The 18,080-nt window shown below is 42.2% G+C and overlaps 1 protein-coding gene across 3 annotated transcripts in view; it reads left to right on the top strand.

The window, feature by feature from the left end:
* Positions 1-3,987: 3,987 nt before the first annotated feature.
* The window catches only part of CD109 (CD109 molecule), a 71,012-nt gene continuing 56,919 nt past the window's right edge, over positions 3,988-18,080 (top strand). For all 3 annotated transcript variants that reach the window (XR_009418048.1, XM_059468057.1, XM_059468056.1), the window contains exons 1-2: positions 3,988-4,126; positions 4,396-4,556. Coding sequence is in view for 2 of the 3 variants with exons in the window: in XM_059468057.1 (XP_059324040.1) it covers positions 4,053-4,126; positions 4,396-4,556 (235 nt within the window). In the remaining variant the exon portion in view is untranslated. The remainder of the gene's footprint in view (positions 4,127-4,395; positions 4,557-18,080) is intronic.

The following is an 18,080-nucleotide window of genomic DNA, read 5'->3' as shown; positions in this document are numbered from 1 at the left end:
CAGTTGAATATCAGATCATCCAAGTTCACTAATGCTAAAAGCAGATACAGGGCATTGACCATTCTACTACTCACTGCTGTAATTTTTTAGGAGATTTCCTCCAATATTTTAAGTATTGTAGTGCTTAGGTGTTTACATTTACCACAACAGCAGTTTTTACATGTGACATTAGAGACAAGCAGACTTGCTGTGCATGTGTTTCCAGCCAATCTTCATACAATTACTAGAGCTTGCTAGGAGCTGAGGTCTTTCTAATTGATCAAGGCAGAAGTTGCTTGCTGGACTCATTAAGAAACCATTCTGGTTTTTTTTGTATTTACTTAAACACATTTTTATTTTGAATATAGTTAGGCTGCGACTCAGAGGTGTGATTTCTGCTGGTACTGGTACTTATATTTGGGCTAGACTTAAACTAAGTTGTATAGAAACAGGTAACAGAATATTTGTTAGCACAGCCAGTGTGGTAGATGACTTTTGCAGGCTTTACTTGCTCTGCCTGTCAGACACCATGAAGGATTAGCAAAATAAGGTTCCTGGGTAGCAGCAAAGGTGTAAAAGTGGCATTTTCATAATGATGAAATTTCACAGATGAGTGTACAACTTGGGTCTGGTAAAGCTTATTTAACTCCAATGTGTGAATTTTGAACAGAGAGGGAACTGGCTTCTCTGGCTGGGATGCTGAACACAAGAGCCACCTTTTTTACCTCCCAAATTGTGTCTCCACTGTATCCACTTCACCAGCTTGGAGCAGTTGATTATTGTTACATCCTTTCATAGGTTATACTCCTCCAGATTTATTCCTAATATGCAGAAGTGAAGTCCAAAACCAAATTTCCCTTGCATGGTGATCTTTGTGCACAAATTAGTCTTTCAGGTGTTTGTCAGAAACAGGCACTTAAAACATACTTAGGCCTGAGACGCTGATAAATGGTTGTTTCTATAGCCTTAAGTGTGTAGACCAAGTAGTCTTTTGTTGAGTTAAAACACAGATGTCTTAGCAGTTAATTAGTACTAATGTGATCTGTTCCTTCTGCTTGTTCCGAATGCACAGGAATTTTTTAGCTGAGAATGTTGTGCATTCTATAACAGAAGCAGTTTTTTATAACTAAGTGCCCCTAAGTTTAAATTTGACAAGTTTACCATAAACTGAAGCACTGCTTGTTTTTGTTGGAGTTGCCAGTCTGACCTAAATCAAACAGAGACATGTAACTGCATAACAAAACCCTACTATAGACAACTGTCAGTGCAAATGAGCAGATCAACAGAGTGCTGGGGAATGTAACAGTAATACAACTGGTAGGGTTGTGTGATCACTTATGCTTACCCAAAATCCAAGTCAAGCCCAAAAGAACAAATTGCTTAGCACTTAGTGAGCATGAATGGGATACCAGTTTAGCTCAATTCTCTCTAACTGGGCTAATTTTCCTATTACTCATAAACCATTTTTATTCTTTGTGTTCAGAGAAATGTGCAGAGCAGGCTTGAGATACCTTGAGTCACAGGCAGTCACTGGCTATAGGGCTGAAAGTTGTGTCCATTTCTTATCTGCTCATGCTCCATAGTTTCTTATCTTACTATACTGATACCCACTTCTGGGACTGTGGGGCTGTGCTGCAAACAGGGCCACTGAAATGAGCTGCAACAGTTGTAAAACTCTCTCCAGAAAGCACTGTATAACACGGGCTGCAGAATAGGGTTTGGAGGGCTGTGGATTGCAGAGTTGGGAGGTGCTGAATGGAGGATGGGAGAGGGAGACATCACACAGTTAAACTGCTCCCTGTTCAGGTACAGTAGTTAGTGTTTGGGCACCAAAGAAGGACCATTTGATAAAAAAATGTAGGATTTGAAGCGGTGTTATGGGGAAACCAGAGGTATATTGCAATGAAAATTAGCAGCTGCAGAGCACTTTTGAAAATCAAGACCTTGTTTAGATGCTGGTAAGACATGACTCTTGAAATTATGTCTGAATGAGCATATTTTAATTCCTAAACATAAATATGTTTAAGTTTTCTGCTAACTGGGAATTTACTGAATCCTTACATACCACACTTGATTTCTAAATGTTCAACCATGAAGATCTCCTACATGTTACCTACAGTGTAGTATACCCTGTTTGGAAATGAAATGATGAAAACATCTCTGAGTGCATGGATACATCTGTAAGAAATGGAGCTTGTATGTTGTTATAGAATGGAATGTAACCATTTCTGTTCCTCCATTTCTTATCTGTTCTAAATCTATTCAGGACAATCCCTAATATGACAATCCATTTATTCTCTTACTTTCTGCCGTAGAATTCCTTTATTGGCATTTTTGAACAAGAAGAGATGAAATACATATACCATAGTATCTTAAACTAGCAAGCCCCTAGGAGCAAAAGGAGAAGATGGGAGTCTACAATATTGTTGCACAACTGGGCAGAACCTGTGACATTTGCAAGCATTTTCACTAATGAACTTTTGGGCTACATTCACGCTAATGAATTAAACAGTGCCAAAAATGTTCTTGGGACTGCAAATTGTTTGTCTCTACCCTCAAGCTGACCTTGGCATGGTTTTGCCCTGGCTGTGGTGTTTTCTTGAGCAATTTCTGGTGCAGTTTGGGGGTTAGCATGGACCATACCTGATAGGGAGTTGGGATGTGACTCCCTTGTTTTGGAGACTGAGAGAGCTGGTTAGTATTGATAGGTATGGTGGAGTGCCAGTCTGGCTCAGTGCCATGGAATGCAGACATGTGTCCCACATGTAGCTTTGCCACCTGAGGCTGGGGTTCTTAGGATGCAGTGCTACTTGTAAGCACTTTTTCCCAATCTCCAAGAAAAGGAGTGGCAGTGACTGTTCATCTTCCCTGGCTGTTTCTCACCTGTAATAAGGAGTTACTAAAACCAACAGCAAGCATCTCCCGAGCTTTGCCTCATTATGCACCTTTTGCAGGTGAGGAGCTGCCAAGACTGACTTTGCAAGCATGAGTTCACCACAAAGACTGGTGTCACCACAAAGACTGGTGCTCCAAAAGGAATCAGCTGAATATGAAAACCTAGAAAAGCAAATGTAAAAGATGTGAAAAGACTGCATGACTGCCTGGCATATAATTAAAGCACAGTGTTTATGCACATTACTGTTCATATCTGATTTTCATAAGAACATAGTGTGATGCTTCTCTTTAGGACTATAGCTGACTGCATTTGTCTGTGTACTACAATGCAGAGGATGCCACTCCAGCACTTCTGAAGAGGCACACATCAAGAATTTGGTATAATTTCTAAATCTATTACACTTGTCCTGCAATGAAAGAATTTGCACAAATCAAACATTAGATGTTAGTCTACACAGTTAAAATTAACCTGCTAAAGGAACAGAAAAGATTCTGTTACCCAAGCTGCTTCAGTGCACTTTTTGAACTCTGAATGTTGGTTAAGATTTATAAGTAGGTATGACCTTATTTTGCAAATACGGGGCACAGAGGACAGTCCAGCCAGGGCTGCATTACCAATCGGTTCACATTTAAGCAGCTGCGAGGCTCCTTGAATTTTTGCCAGCATCCTTCTCCCTGTTCAGACCCAGAACCGCTCCCGACCCGTCTCCGATCCCGATCCCCAGGCCAGGGCGCCTCTGCGGGTTCTCCGGGTCTCTCCGAGCCGCTAACCGAGCAGCTCTCCACAACGGGCTGCTGCTCTTCTCGGAGCTGCAGATAGAAAACATTGCTCTCGATGCTGCTTTTGTACGGCGCTGGGTTCTGAGAACCCCACCCGTTTCCCAGCCGCATCAGCCGCAGGGTGCGGGAGCGATGGCAGAGGGGGTGACACATCCCTGTATCCCTGTGCAGACCGATGTGTGCCGCCGCCGGGCCGCCCCCCCGGGCCGGCCCCGGGAACGCCCCGCGGCTCCTGCCGCCTGCGGAGCGAGCCTGGCGCTGGGGCAGCGGCCGCCTCTCCCTTCCCTTCCCCTCCCCGCCCGCCCCGGCGCCTCCCGCCCGGCCACAGCCACAGCCACAGCCCCGGGCCCGGCCCTGCGCGCAGCGGCGGACGCACCGGGCAGCGCGCACACAGAGCCATGGCGCGGTCCCGCGGCGATGTCCTCTTCTTCCTCCTCCTCCTCCTCTTCCTCTGCAGCTCCGCGGCGGCCGGGTACGTGGGGCTGGGGCACGGGGCACCTCTTCTTCCTCCCCTGCCGCCCGGCGCGGTGGCTGCGCGGGCAGCGCTGCCCGGGGCTCCCGCCTGGCAGCCGGTCCTGGGAGCTGCCGCCGGGGGTGAGCATCACCTCCAGCCTCCGCAGCGCAGAGCGACAGAACAGCTTGGCTACGTGTGTCCTATGGCTTTGTGTGTACGCGGTTACTTTTTATGAGAGTGTGTTTCACTCCCTGCCCTTTCTCCCTCTGCCCGTTTGGGCTTTCCAGACCTACGTTCCTTGTGGCAGCTCCCTGGAACATCCGGCCTGGAGCAAACTTGACTGTTGGGGTAGCTCTGCTGCCGGACAGCCCGGCACAGGTCACCGTAAAGGGAAAAGTGATCAGAGATAACGAGACCATCCTGAGCAGGGAAGTGGTCTTTGAGAAAGGTAAGAAAAGTAATGGACTTGGTTTGGAAGTATTTCTGTCTGCCTTCTCACAGGAATATTTTGTTCCTCCCAAAATATCATAGCTTCTAAGTGGTACTAAAATAGGAAATTTGTTTTACCAAGTAGGAGCCACTATGGGAAAGTAGTCTTGTACCCTGCTGGCTCTGTTTGGAGTTGGGCAACTGAGCTGGATATGAGTGATTGCATGGGTGTGCTAACTGTCTGTAAACTCTGAAAATAATCAAAAAGCAAAGTGTGATGGATGTGGGATTTGTGAGGAACCAGGAAGTACTCTGGTCCATGTAGTGGGGCCACTGTGGAAGTAGTGGAAAAGTTGCTTACTGGGAGCTTGCTGAGGTGAAAAGTGGAAGCGGTGGAACAAACAAGGTAATGCAACAACTGAAGCTGCTTCTTCATGTCCTAAGAAAGTAATGACCTGAGGACCATAGAAAAGTGAAGATGACTGTGTCACTTTTGGAAGCTCTGTGCATTTGAAGAAACAAGACTTTTTAAGGATCAGGAACTGAATTGTGGAGATTCTGGGGATGGAAGATAAGTAAATGTGAGAAGAGACTTGATTTAATTTATGCCATCAGGCAGGGGTAGTGGATGGTAGGAGTTCTGAAAAGCTGAGATATCCTGGCCGATGTTCCTTTTTAGAAAGGTCACTTGGCAACAGAAGCATAGAAATATTCTACCTGAGATTTGTCCTCATGAGAAAGAAAATATTTTTATGGATAGTCCAGCTTTCACACTGTTTTTACTATGAGGTGATATAAACAACAACTAAACGCTAGCTTTTAATTTGTTAAAAGTGGAGAGTATGGGGGCAGTGTGAGGTACTGAAAAATCTACCCTGTTATAATGCTCTTTCTCTACTGTTTGTGTAATTGTTCTCTTACTGTCTTACAGTTAATGTAGATGCCTTAATTGGAAGCATCACACCTTCATTTCAAAGCCTTCATGGCCTGTAGAGAAGATTGAGGCTTTGAGTGTGATGGAGTCCATTCGAACAGATCAGAAAATTTTGAAATAGAACCAAAACAAACCTAAACCAGCCAGCTTTTCCTGTTTTCTTTTGAAATCCAAAATTTAAAAAAAAGAAAATAAATTGTCTTCTTTTCTTCCTCTAACTATACTGGCTTTTCTTTCCTGCTTCTGTTCTGCTTTAACATAGAGTTCAGTGAGCCTTGCATGAGTTTCAACCTGTCTGTTTTTGTCCTTCTCAATATTAAAAGCCAAACAAGCAACTGGTAATTCCAAGCTGGTAAAAATATGTGGCTGTCTCTATCTTCTGAGCACACAGAATAATGCTTGACACCAGGAGCTGCTGAAGTCAGAGTGAATGGTGGGTTATTAGGAACAGGTATGGCACTGCATCAGACTGGATACAGCGAGGAAAAAGGACAAGTGCTGTAGTGAATTACTAACTTCTAATATTTTCCAGTCTTTTAAATGTATCTTTAAATTTTCTATGCTTTTTACTTGATAAGTGAAACAAAGAACCAAAAAAAAGATGCCGAGCATGCTGTGTATTTCCTCTTGCAAAATTCTTATTTTGTTAGTATGTGGCCATCAATTTTTTTCTAGTCAGGTTATACAATCTGCTAGTAATTTGTTTTCTGTGAACAAATATGTAAGCAAATCTGTTAAGGGCCAGGAGTAAGGGAACTGCCCTGTAAAAGACGGTGTAGTCTTGAAGACTTGTATCCAAAGGTGATACAGGTGTGGATCAGTTCTGACTCAGAGAGAAAGCAAGTTGTCAGGGAGAAGCAAATGCAGCTTGTCAGAATAAGAACATAAATCTTTAAAATTTTCATTGAAGAACACAACAATCTTAAGATAAAATATGAAGTGGTATTGTTGTAGCTGATCTTAGTCTGTGACTGAAGGAGGACTGGAGGTTTTATCAAACCAGCTGTTGCAGCTGAAGGAAAAAAACCAAGCATATCTCCAGGCACACAAAAACCTTCTTTAAGTTACATAATTGCTGCATATATTTGTGCTCAGACAATGTTGGTTTATCTGTCACTAAATACCTACCTTGGTTAGACTGCACACTCAGTGGCACTGTTGCCTAAGCTGGCTCAATTATGCTCTGTAGTTTTCCTTGCATGGTGACAGCAAAAGCAGGGGATTAACTACTCTGAGAAACTGATCTGACTGGAAAATAAAGTTTTTATTTTGTTTGAATGTTTTTTTAGGCAGACAGGTCCCCTGGTTCAATGTGCAAATGTTTGTGCTGATGGAACCGAGTTGGAAATTGGATGCTGGAGACATAGCACAGGCTGAGGGCACAGTTTTTATTAGAGGTGTTTAATCTGACAGGCCAGGTTCATTCAAGTACCTCAGTAAAAATGGTATTACATACCTGTCTGTCAAATGCTTCTGCAATTACCTTAAATTGAGGATTTAGCGTGGTTGTCTAGGAGGCACTCAATATGATACATATAATGGTCCAAGTTTCTGAGTTAGCTCCATGAGAGGACCTTTTTGTATTAGAGGCACGGGATTTTTTAATTTCTATAATATAATTCTTGCTTTGAATAAGAAATAGAGTGTTTGCCCTCTTGATGGTTGATAAAGCATTTGCTATTCTAATATTACTGGTAGTGGAATTTTGATAGCTCAGTGATTCTTGGGCAATTGTCTGTTAGAGAAACACTTTAGCAGTGGAGGTTGTTCCCATCATTATTGTGCTTTTTATATGAGTAAGGGAAAATAAATATTTATAAGTGGCTAGTGGGTATTTGGAGTGAAGCAGAAAGTGTGCATACACATGGATTTAAAGATATTTTGAGCTTGGCACAATATTCCAGAATCTAAATGTACTGTATAGGAAGGGAGATTATTTATGACCAATATTTTGGTGCAGAAATTAAGTTAATTGCATTTAATATGTTGGAAAAAAAAAAACCCTGAATGTTTGCAAGCGGGAGGTTGCTGCTACACGTAAATTTTGTGTGAGCAAGCACAACCCAAAAAAAAATAGAATGCGTCACCAGGAGAGAACAGGTTTCCATTGCCTAGAGCAGATGCCAGGAAAGCACAAAGCACTAGCTAAATCTGTTTTTGTGAGCTGTACCAAGCCTTGACACACTTTCTGTGGAGATGCAGTATTACAAAGATCCTCATTGGAAATGACTGCAGAAGGTAACAATGGCTTGTGTGCAATCGGAGATGTTGGGTTTTCTCTGTCAACAATAGCAAAAAAACTAAATATGGGAATAACAGAAGCTAAATTCCCTGCATGAATAACTTCATCTTTAGTGATTGCAGTGAGGGATGACTCCTGCCATGCATAGTCATCCAGTCATTGATAATAAAGATGTAGTATGAATTGGCAGGAGTAGTTTTCTTACAGCGTTTGCTACCCAGACGTTGCTGTGTGTATGAGAATCCTGATACCTTGATTGCAGGAGGTTCTGAAAAGTATTTTCTGTGTTGGTGCTAGAATGATTTGTAAAGAATAAGAAGCATATAAGTTGGAAAAAACAATTGGTTTTCAGAAAATCTTCTATGTGTAATGAGGTGTCATAATTTGCCCAGCAGCATGAATGTTTTTAATTCTAAAGAGTACAACATCATGTATTTAAGGTGTGGTGAGTGAGAATTATGTGAACTTACTGGAGAATTATGTGAAGTTACTGGAGAATTTGGTTTACAGTAATGTTCATAGTTTGTAAATGACTTGTATGTGTTAATTAATTTATTCCACTTTTCTGTATTTCCAGAGAGGAGTACACTGACTTGTTAACAGAGGTTACTGAGCTAGAGCATGGTAAATACTCAGCTAGGATTTGTGAAGCATGATGGATTGTGAGAATGCTTGTCAAGCTCAGACATGTAGTGATCTTCCATAGAGACAATGGAAAATCTCCTTTTACCAGAAGGCATGTTTTACATACTTAATAATATGATTCTGACCACGTCAGTGTAAGAATCAGTGAGAGACACTAGGATTAGTAATTGTAAAGTAACACCTAAGTGGGAATGAATGGCCTAAACCCCTCAGTCCCTGTTATTAACCTTGAGTTGCCTCTGTACCTTATGTCAGAATAAAATGACGGAGTTATTGGTGACTATGGTGTCTGTGATGCATATCTGTGGGGTGAAAGGTTTTACTGGAAGTTTAGTGGAACATCTCCTTTCTGCCTAATTTTTCATCGATGCCTAAAAAGCCAAACAGTGAGAGAGCAGGAATGCCACAGTGATTTTGCATCCATAATCTCCACATCCAAAAGTACATGTAGCTGTGCCTTATGAAAAAGAAGTTGTTAAATAGTCAGCACATGCACATAACCTATGCAAAATCAGAATGAAGGAAAAGTTTTTGGGAAGGAGGTGTTGGGGCTGGACCCAGAGATGACTGATGTAGTAAAGAAGAAGGTGCTCTTTTATGGGCTTTCATATAGCTGGAGTAGATTAAAAAAACAAACCAACCCAAAAACATAGAAGGAGAGAACAAAACCCAGCAGGTTTCTGTGCCTGTTCCTGCTAAAGTTCTTTGCAGAAAAATGGGAGTAGTGATCCTACGCAGTACTTGAGCTTTATGTTACTGTTTGCATGCTGTTTGAGATTTGAGGGAAGGAGTCCTTCTGTGACTCAAGGCTTATGTGGTTGTACATGAGGATTTTCTGGTCACCATGTTCTTTGTCAAGGGAGGGTGAGGCAGATTGAGCACCCCAGGCTGTTTCACAATATCTTCAAAAGAGGGGGATAAAACAGAAATGCAGACAGTGAGGCAACTCATACAGATGAGGGAACATTACATGTCCCTGTGTGCAGTTTCCTGTTGCCACTGTGAACTGGAGGGGCTTTGGAGCTTTAAGGAAAGGGAGGGGAGAAGAACAAACTAAAGGTTGTGAATTAGGGAAAAAAAGAAGTGATGAAAACAAACAGAAATTGGTAGGTAACATGCTATCAGAAACAACAAGGGAAGCAAAGGGTGAAAATTCCGGAGGGAGTCATACTGAAAGGATAAAAGTGCACATTAACAGAGCAGAGAGGTAAGAAATGAAGTAACTAAACACGTTCTAAAGTGGCCAAAAAAACAGAAAGAAGGAAAACTGTATGTTGAAACTATAAATGAGATCAGATTACAAAGGAACTTAAAGAAGTAGCATGGTTAATGAAGAACAAAACTGGTAAGGCCAAACCATTAGTAGGAAAGAATGTGAAGGATAGTAAGGCAGGGTTTTTAAATAATGGATTAGTAGCAAGAAATCTAGCAAAGGATGTGGCTTGCTACCCTGATGAGAAGGGTTGCTGCTTTGTTGGCTTGCTACTCTGATGATTAATGATGTTGAGAGGCAATAAGTGTTTAGTCTTCACTAAGAACATCAACTAACTGTCATGGAAAAGGCTTAAGAATTAAGATTACAAAAGGGAAGGAACAGTTTAAAGAGTACTTTTGTCAAGTGTTTAGGCTTGATAAAATTGCCTGTTGAATATTTAGGAAATTGACTGAAATAGTTTAAAATCTGCTGGTGAAGTTCTGAGAGCATAAGTGAACAGAGAGGTTCTGGAAGATTGAAAACCTGCAAAGAAAATGTGTTGCACTGTGGGTTGGCAAGGGTTGTAAGGGGAGAAGAAGCAGGATTTTGTCATATTTTGATTTTACTAAGGCTTTTGATAGTCTGGCACAGAACTTTGGCAAGCCAGCTGAGGAAGCAGGGACAGCATGAAATTCTTATTTAATATGTTTGTAGCTGGATAAAAAATAGTGTTCATCAAACTTACTTGATGAACTTGATGAACTAAGTGGTTCACTCTCAAACTGGAAATGAGTTGCCCTGAAACTGCAGTGTTCAGTATGATTGACATAAATGAAAAGGGGAGAATGTTTATTAGATTAGTGAAGGAGTGGTAAGGATGCTGGGAGAAAGGATTAGATTTTGAATGCATTTTGGCAATATTAGAAATGATTAGGGGAAAAACTGGAGTGTGATTCACTAGCACTAGTGCGTAGTTCTGCTTTTGTTGATGAATAAAAGAGCATGTGTTTATTGGATGGGGAAGAAGGTGATGCAGCCCTGCAGGAAAAGGGGCGTGTGTATGGGGTGGGGGCAATGGTTTAAAAGGCAACAGAGGGTCCAGGCTTGTAAGTACTACTGTGGTGCTCAAAAAAGAAGGTAAACATTGTACTCAGAGGTATACACAGAAGTATTTTCTGTAAGCTATGAGAAAGTATTCTAGTAATCTTCACAGCTTAATTGGGCATCCTGGGGAATGCTGTGCTTGAGTTTTGGCACTCATCATGGAGCCTGTGAACCAGCTGGAGAAATGCCTGGGAGAGCAGACAGAAGGATCTGAGATCTCTCAGGAGACGAGTTCAAACCTGATAGAAGATGATGGGCCTTCACATGAGGTGAAAATAAATTGTGGAACTCCATGTCCCAGTTGTTGTGAATGGAAAACATGATTGCATGAATTTACAAGACAGAAGTCCATGGAGGATTGGCCCAGTATACAGACACAAAGATTGCTTAGGCTGGGAAGAGTACCCAAGGAAGGGTCACTATGTACCTGTTTGCTTTTGACACTTTTCTGATGTCTGTCCTTGACTGTTGCTGCAGATGGGATCTTGGGCCAGACAGCAGAAAGACTTGGGTTTGACCCTGGGAGTCTGTTCTGCATTCTGGAAAATGTCTGAGGAGAGATGGGAGGAGCTGGTGTGGAGTATCAGGAGAAGTGTGCTATACAACTCCTACGTACTATTAGGTACATGTAAAAGCAGCTTTAAAGAGAGAAGAGTGGCAGCTAACAGTGGATGGGTCTAAGGTGATGTCCTTAGGGGTGTCTAGTTAGGAGATCCAAGCTGAAGTGCTGAGTTAGAGAAATACTTGCAGATGCAGCAGGCAGCTGGGAAATTGATGAGTTTCCAGTCATACAGAGGTGGCTTCTCTTTTCATGAGACCCTTATGACTCAGCACTGGCAGTGTTGCTGGTTTCCATGCTGTGCTATCCATGACTACCTGCTTGTGAAGGTGGAGTTGAGATCCTGTCAGCAGAGACTGAATAGCAAGTGTCAAGAGATGATGCTGGTTCACCTACATTCACTGCAGTCCAAATAGATATGTGCATAGAAAACATGGTTATAGTGACAGACCACTTCTTCAGCTTCCTGGAGGTATAGCTGTGAGGTTCAGGTGCTTATTTTGTGTGGTATGGGGTTTATATTGTCTTTATGTACTGATGAAGGAGGTCTCTAGTACTATTTTTATATATTCAAATAATTTTATTGCCTCAGAAAAGTTATGTGGCTTTGTCATCATAAACTTTAAACGTGTTCCAGAAAATGGAACAAAACCAATATGAGAACAGAAATTAAGCAGAAATTTCAAGAGATCCTGAATGTGTTATTTGCAGTGAATGAGTTTGAGAAGTGACTTGACTTTGAAATTTTGCTCCAGTTACAGCAATTGATGTGATGAGAGTGGTGTTAATACTGCCAAATGTCTGGCATGTACAGGCTTAGCCATATTTTGTCCTAATGTGATTTTCTTGTGTTTTAATTTGGAATAAAAACTGCAGCTACTTTTAATTGCTTTGATAGTGGTTTTGTCTGTGTTTATTTCATGGACATAGGAATGGTGGCCAATAGTGCCTTGAAAGCAGCGTGTGGAGATGTGTATGTTTGTGTGTTTGTGCACAGTCACCAAGGGGATGAAGTGTATTTCACATTTAGTTGTGTAAAAGGCTTAAGTCTGAGATTATTCTGAATTGTCTGTATAGTTTCACAGTCTGGATCTGATGTCAAGAAGGTTTCCTGTGTAGTATTCAAAAATTGCCTTCCTAACAGCTGTAAATTTATAGTTCATGGCAGTAGAGTTGTTATGGTATGGTAGGCAGTGGTAATATCATATGCATGACAAGAAGTCCACAGATGGCTCTTAGGTTTGTCTCAGGAAAAAGTTGAAAAGAGGCTGTACTTGAGTTTATGCAGTGATAGTGCCTGGATAGCTCTCAGAAGGTCTCTGATTAAAAAAATTATTTAGTTTTGGAAATATGAAGCTGTTCTGTTTTCCTACCCAGCATGCAGTGTCTTAGAAAACACTCTCTGGTTTATCTAAGTGTTGTGTTCTTGGAACTGGCCGGTCTCTGACTACTCAGCTGAAAGTGGTAATAATAGTATAATCCATGGAGCTGGTTGTTTGGCTTTAGAAGATTGAGTGAAGAATTAAATGTCTAAATTATGCTTTAGGTCTAAAAAGGGCCAGCCAGCAGGAAAACATGCTACTTGCTTGAGGAAAGGATCATGGATGTGGCAGGGCAAGGGAAGAGGTGTCCGGCCATCAGCAGCATCCGTTGGTCTGAGAGGATGGGAGATGGTGGTGTCCCTCAAGGGCAGATCTGACAGTGCTGACGAGGGAAGAGTGGCTGGATCAGTAGAAGGGCCAAGCAGGGGGGTACCACGACTCCTTTGCCATGCAAGGTAGAAAGACACAGAGAATGCTGTGGTCAGGGGCAGAGGAGAGGAAGGACAGTGCCTGTTCATACCTTCTGTTCGTACCTTCTGGTAAATCTGCATCTGTTGTGTCCTGGCCAAGTGTGTTTCTGGATGTGCTATGGTTGGGTTTCTTCCACTCTTCTGATCATGGAGGTTAAGGAAAAACTTTTATATTTAGATGAAGAAGGGTTTTTATCTAGTTGTCAGGAAAATATTCCTACACTTCCCATTGCAGACTGAAGCTACAACTTGCTAGTAACTGCAGAGTTTGGTAAAACATAGCTTTAATCACAAAAACATCTGTGCATTCTGCCTTTCTTCTGTCCTCCAGGGCTGTGGTGCCCTTTCTCTTGACTAGACCCTTAGGTGATAAAGTTTGGTCCAGTTTAGATTATTCCTCCTGTCCCCTTACATCTTTCTCCATAGGCAGCACTGCTACCTTGCTTCTCTCTCCCCCTTTATAATTTCTGAGTGCTTTTATCCTCCAGGTTTGCAAAAACAACTGAAAAAGATAAGGGAGGAGGGTAGGAAGCGGCTGTGGAGGGAAGAGTATGTAGTGCTGGCAGACAGGGTTTAGGAGGCATTTTGGAGCAAGTCATACCCCTTTGCTACAGGCCTGGTGGCCTCATTTGGCTTTGGATGTCAGCCCGAATGCTGACGTCCCCTGGCAGTCCCTGTTGTGTGCTTGAGTGCTGTGCTGCCCCTCCTTCTGTCATCTGTGCCAAACTGAGCCATAACTTAACAGCCATGGCTTAAGCTCTGTATTTTGGGCTATTTTTGTAAATAATCAGTACTAATTTGGGTGGTAGCATTAGCATGATAGATGAGGAGTATGACATATTTAAAGCAAACTGTGAACTCAACAGATTTGCAGGTCTTCTTTGAAGAATAAGTTGTTTTCACTTCCTGGACAGCTTAGGCCTTGGTATTACAGCCTTTTTTTTTTTTTTTTTTTGTTAATACAAAATTAGTATATATTTTGGACAGGAAAAATAATCTGGAAGGACATTTACTAACAGTAATTTTTATTTATATGATGGGAGTTTTTGAAATTGTTTCAGCAGTAGAAAATAACTCCATTTGCCTCTGCAAAGAAAATGTTTTTCTGTAAACATTTCCTATGTATGGGTATATGAACACAGCTGTGAGAGCAAAGATGTGGCATAATTTCAGTAAATCAATCTGAAGTGATTCCAGTTTTAATTTTCTGTTCTTACACATTACTAAGAAGGATTGGAGACATAGGTAGAAAAGTTTGAGTTTGTAGCAATAGCTGTCACATGAGCTAGAATATACAGTCAGTGCTGAATTTTTGTAAATCAGAGAGTGGAGTGCTACTTTGCTGATATATTGGCATAAGCTCTCGTTCACTGTGCCAAGCCATGCAGTCATTTTTCTAGAACCTCTGTCCTTTTTTGGGGTAGGAAGCTGAAACATTTATGACTAGTCCTAGTGGTGTCAACTCAAGAAGGGGTAGCACAAGTTTCTGGGTCTGGGTCAGGCCTGTGCAGTGGAAAAGAGTTTAAGATGCCATTGTTTGTGCTGTTCTCCATAAGTCTAAAAAAACCTTGCATGTGTTCACATAGAATTTGTTGTATTTGCTTTATTGATAACAATACTATTACACTGACAAAAAATGGCAGGGTAGAAAAATACTTTCAAATACTGCTGATATGTCACTCCCACACTTCCTTTGATTCCTTTTCTGCTGGACAATCCTAAATGCCAGGGATTCTGAGGAAAAGGGGCAGGACAGTGTGGCATTTGTTTCCACTGTATTTCCATGTATTTTCTCAGTTCAGTAGTTATTGAATGAATACAGTGCAAGCCTCAGGAATTTTGTGAAAGAAACGGTTTTGCAAATGACAAGGAGAGAGATTTTTTTCTTGAAGGCTCATGTGACTTCTGTTGGGATTTTTGGTAGTTTGTATTTTAACTTCAAGATTAATCTTTAACAGTCCACTGAATTTTTCATGTCTCCCCCTCAAACAAAGTCATGATTCCCAGCTGGAAGTATTCCCTAACTAATCTGTTGTGGTAGCAGGGCTGTGTGCTCTTGCCTGGTTGCTCCCTGCTGTGCCCCACTCCAGTTGTGCTGGTGACTGCTGCTGCGGAGAGCAGATGGAGTGAGTCAGGAGGAAGTGTTGTAAGCGATGTGGTTTGCAGGGCTTGGTGTTGGTGCCTTGGCTGCTCTGGGCTCCTTTCTAAACCTACTTCTTCTGCCTGGTGTTAGCAACCTGCCTTTCATAAGTGAAGGGTTTCTTTGCAGAGGTGTGTTGAAGGAGACAGAAAACTGCTGCCATTTCTGGGGACAGTAGGTGCCAGACTTGACTGATCTCGTGGGAGTGTTACATGCTGCACGTGGGTAAAAGCTACACAATAGGAGGGCTTGCAGCAGAGCAGGGATATGTGATAGCTGTTGGACCATGGTTAATTCCTTATAAACCTGAAATTGCTGTAAGAACAAATATAACTTTAATTTATCAAGTGAAGAGAAAAATTTGTGAATTTCCGCTATTCAGCATTGACGTAAAGGAAATGTTTTGCTATAGCTCTTGCTTGAGCATGTCCAAAGTCATCCCTAGGCATAGTTGAGCAGAGCTCCAGGGATTTGACTGCAGTTTGATAGTCTCTGAGAATATGGGAAAATCTTGCATGACAGGAGAATCCACTGCAATGCTAAAGAATTTCCGATCTGCCCAGGCTGCTCAATTCCTAGCAAAATAATTACGTAGTGACATAAATTGGAAGATTACCTCATGCCCTGGAGCCTCTTTTATGATTCTCACTGGCTGGGAATTAGACAACGCTCTGAGCTTTATTACAGGGAGGCTGTGGCTCCCTAGCACTGCCTCAGAAGGTAAATCCTTTCTGAGTTGCACAAATGCAACTGTGATATAAATCTCCCTCCTCCCCAAGTCTTTCCCCATCTACATTACATTTTTACCTAGCTCAGACCTGATGTTAGATCTCTCAGGCTTGGGAGCAGGAAAAAACCCTGCCGTAAGATTTCTGTTTTTTTGCATACCACTTGTTCTCAAAACAGGTGGAGGCAAGCAGGCACTGCCCTGGTGAGAAAGCTTTGAAGTGCCTGCCCTGTTGAGGTTGCTTTGCAAGCTGGTGGATGTTGCACAGGACTACCACAGCGGTTCCCTTCATCCCTCTGCCCTTGTGGGGTGTGGGAGCCAGTGTGTTTGCACTGGAAGGGTAAAGATGGAAATAGAAAACTCCATGTTATGGGCTGTGGCACAAATACCAGATTTGTGTCTCCCAGTGTAATGAAGTCACTCCTGTAGCCATTGCTGTAGTTAGCTGTGTGGATTAGATTAAAGCTAGCATAGCACAACAACCATGTGCGTATCCACTCAGACATGCGGTAAATGGTTTCTATTCCTTGTTAATAACCAATTTTTAGCAGTGACAAAGGTTAATTTTTTTTCCTCTGGTGTTATGGGTTGTGGTTGCACAGACCCCAGCTTTATTTCAGAGAGGGAAAGAAATGAGAGAAGGGTTAGGGTTTTAGTGTGTAACTGAGAGAAATTTCAGGAGGTAACTGTACCATCTCTGCTGCTATTTACCATGCATCTTGCTCCCTTTACAGTGAAATAGAATGGCCTAAGAAAAATGCTTCCTACTTAGCAGTAACTCACTCTGTCCTGAGTTAGGAAGACATAACTTTCGTTTAGCTAAAATTATGTCTCTTAGTGCAACTGTTTGAGCATGGGGTTGTTTGGGTAGATGTTGGGAATAAATGTATCTGTGCATCTAGAAGTGTTTGCATTGCCTATGGATCAGGTACTCTGCAGGACTTCGTAATGCCTCTCCTGTGTGCCAAGCAAGCTTGGCTAAGTGTGAGGGCTCCCTGCCACTGGAATTGGGGCAGTTTGTCCTCTCCACTGGCTGCTGAGAAAAGTATTTTGCCAGACACTGCTGTGTGGAAAACCTCAAAGGCCGGTGGGGTTGCTCAGAGTTAATGACTGCATGAGATGCTTCTCAAGTGGACAGACAGGTGATATGAAAAAAAAAAAGTAGGTTTAACAGCAATGTAAACATGTTGTGGAAAGAACTGTGTTCTTTAGGCCCAGTACTGCCCATGCCTGTTAAGGTTTTGAGTACCAGAATGAAGTATTGGAGTGTGCTACCCACAGACTTAATTTGTGGGATGTGAGTCATTTGGTTTAACCTAGTTAATAATTTGGATAGATAGTACATACTGAATAGCATTTTTCTTCTGGTGCTCTGGAAGCAGTCAGGACAACCTGTATTCAGTTCATCGAGATTCCTTCTGTTTGCCATTGTCAAAGGCAAGAATTCATTGACTTCTAAAACTAACATTTATTGACGTTCAGGGGTTGAGTGATTGCTTTACTTGGAAGCAATGTCTTTAGGTCCAGGATCAAGAAGGACATTAATAAATAAATAAATAGATTTTTTTTCCTTACTCTATGAAACAGTTGAGTAAAAGATAGGTATAAACCTGTGGCTTTTTAGGAGATACAAAAAGATCTAACTGAATAGAATCAGCAGAAGCAAATACAAGTCAGCAGTTTGCCTTGGCAGCCAAAAGGGAGAACCACATACTTAAGGGTGCATCAAGCCCAGCATCATCAGTGGGTGATTATCCCACTGGATTCAGCCTTGGTGCTGCCTCACCTTGAGTACTCTGTGCACTTCTGGGCCCCCCAGTTTTAGAAGGTCCTTCAGTGCATCTGGAGGAGGGCAACAAAACTGGCGACAGGGCTCAAAGGCATGTCCTGTGAGGAGCAGCTAAAGGCTTTGGTTCCTCTAGTCTGGCTGAGGGGCACTCCCATTGCTGTCTACAACTTTCTGAGGAGGCCAGGTGGAGACAGAGGTGGGATCTCTTCTGCCTGGTATCCAGGGGTACGAGGTGTGGGAATGCTTGAGAGCTTCAGCAGGGATGCTTCTGACTGGACAGTAGGGAGCATTTCCTTACTGGGAGGGTGGTCCACCATTGGAACAGGTTTCCTAGAATGTGATTGATGTCTGAAACTTGTCAGTGTTTAAGAGGATTTTGGACAATGCTGTTAATAACATGCTTTAACTTTTGGTGA

Source organism: Ammospiza nelsoni, chromosome 3, assembly GCF_027579445.1.
Source record: "Ammospiza nelsoni isolate bAmmNel1 chromosome 3, bAmmNel1.pri, whole genome shotgun sequence".
Classification (NCBI taxonomy): Eukaryota; Metazoa; Chordata; class Aves; order Passeriformes; family Passerellidae; genus Ammospiza; species Ammospiza nelsoni.
The sequence above is the reverse complement of the archived record's forward strand: the minus strand, read 5'-3'. Positions and strand labels throughout refer to the sequence as shown.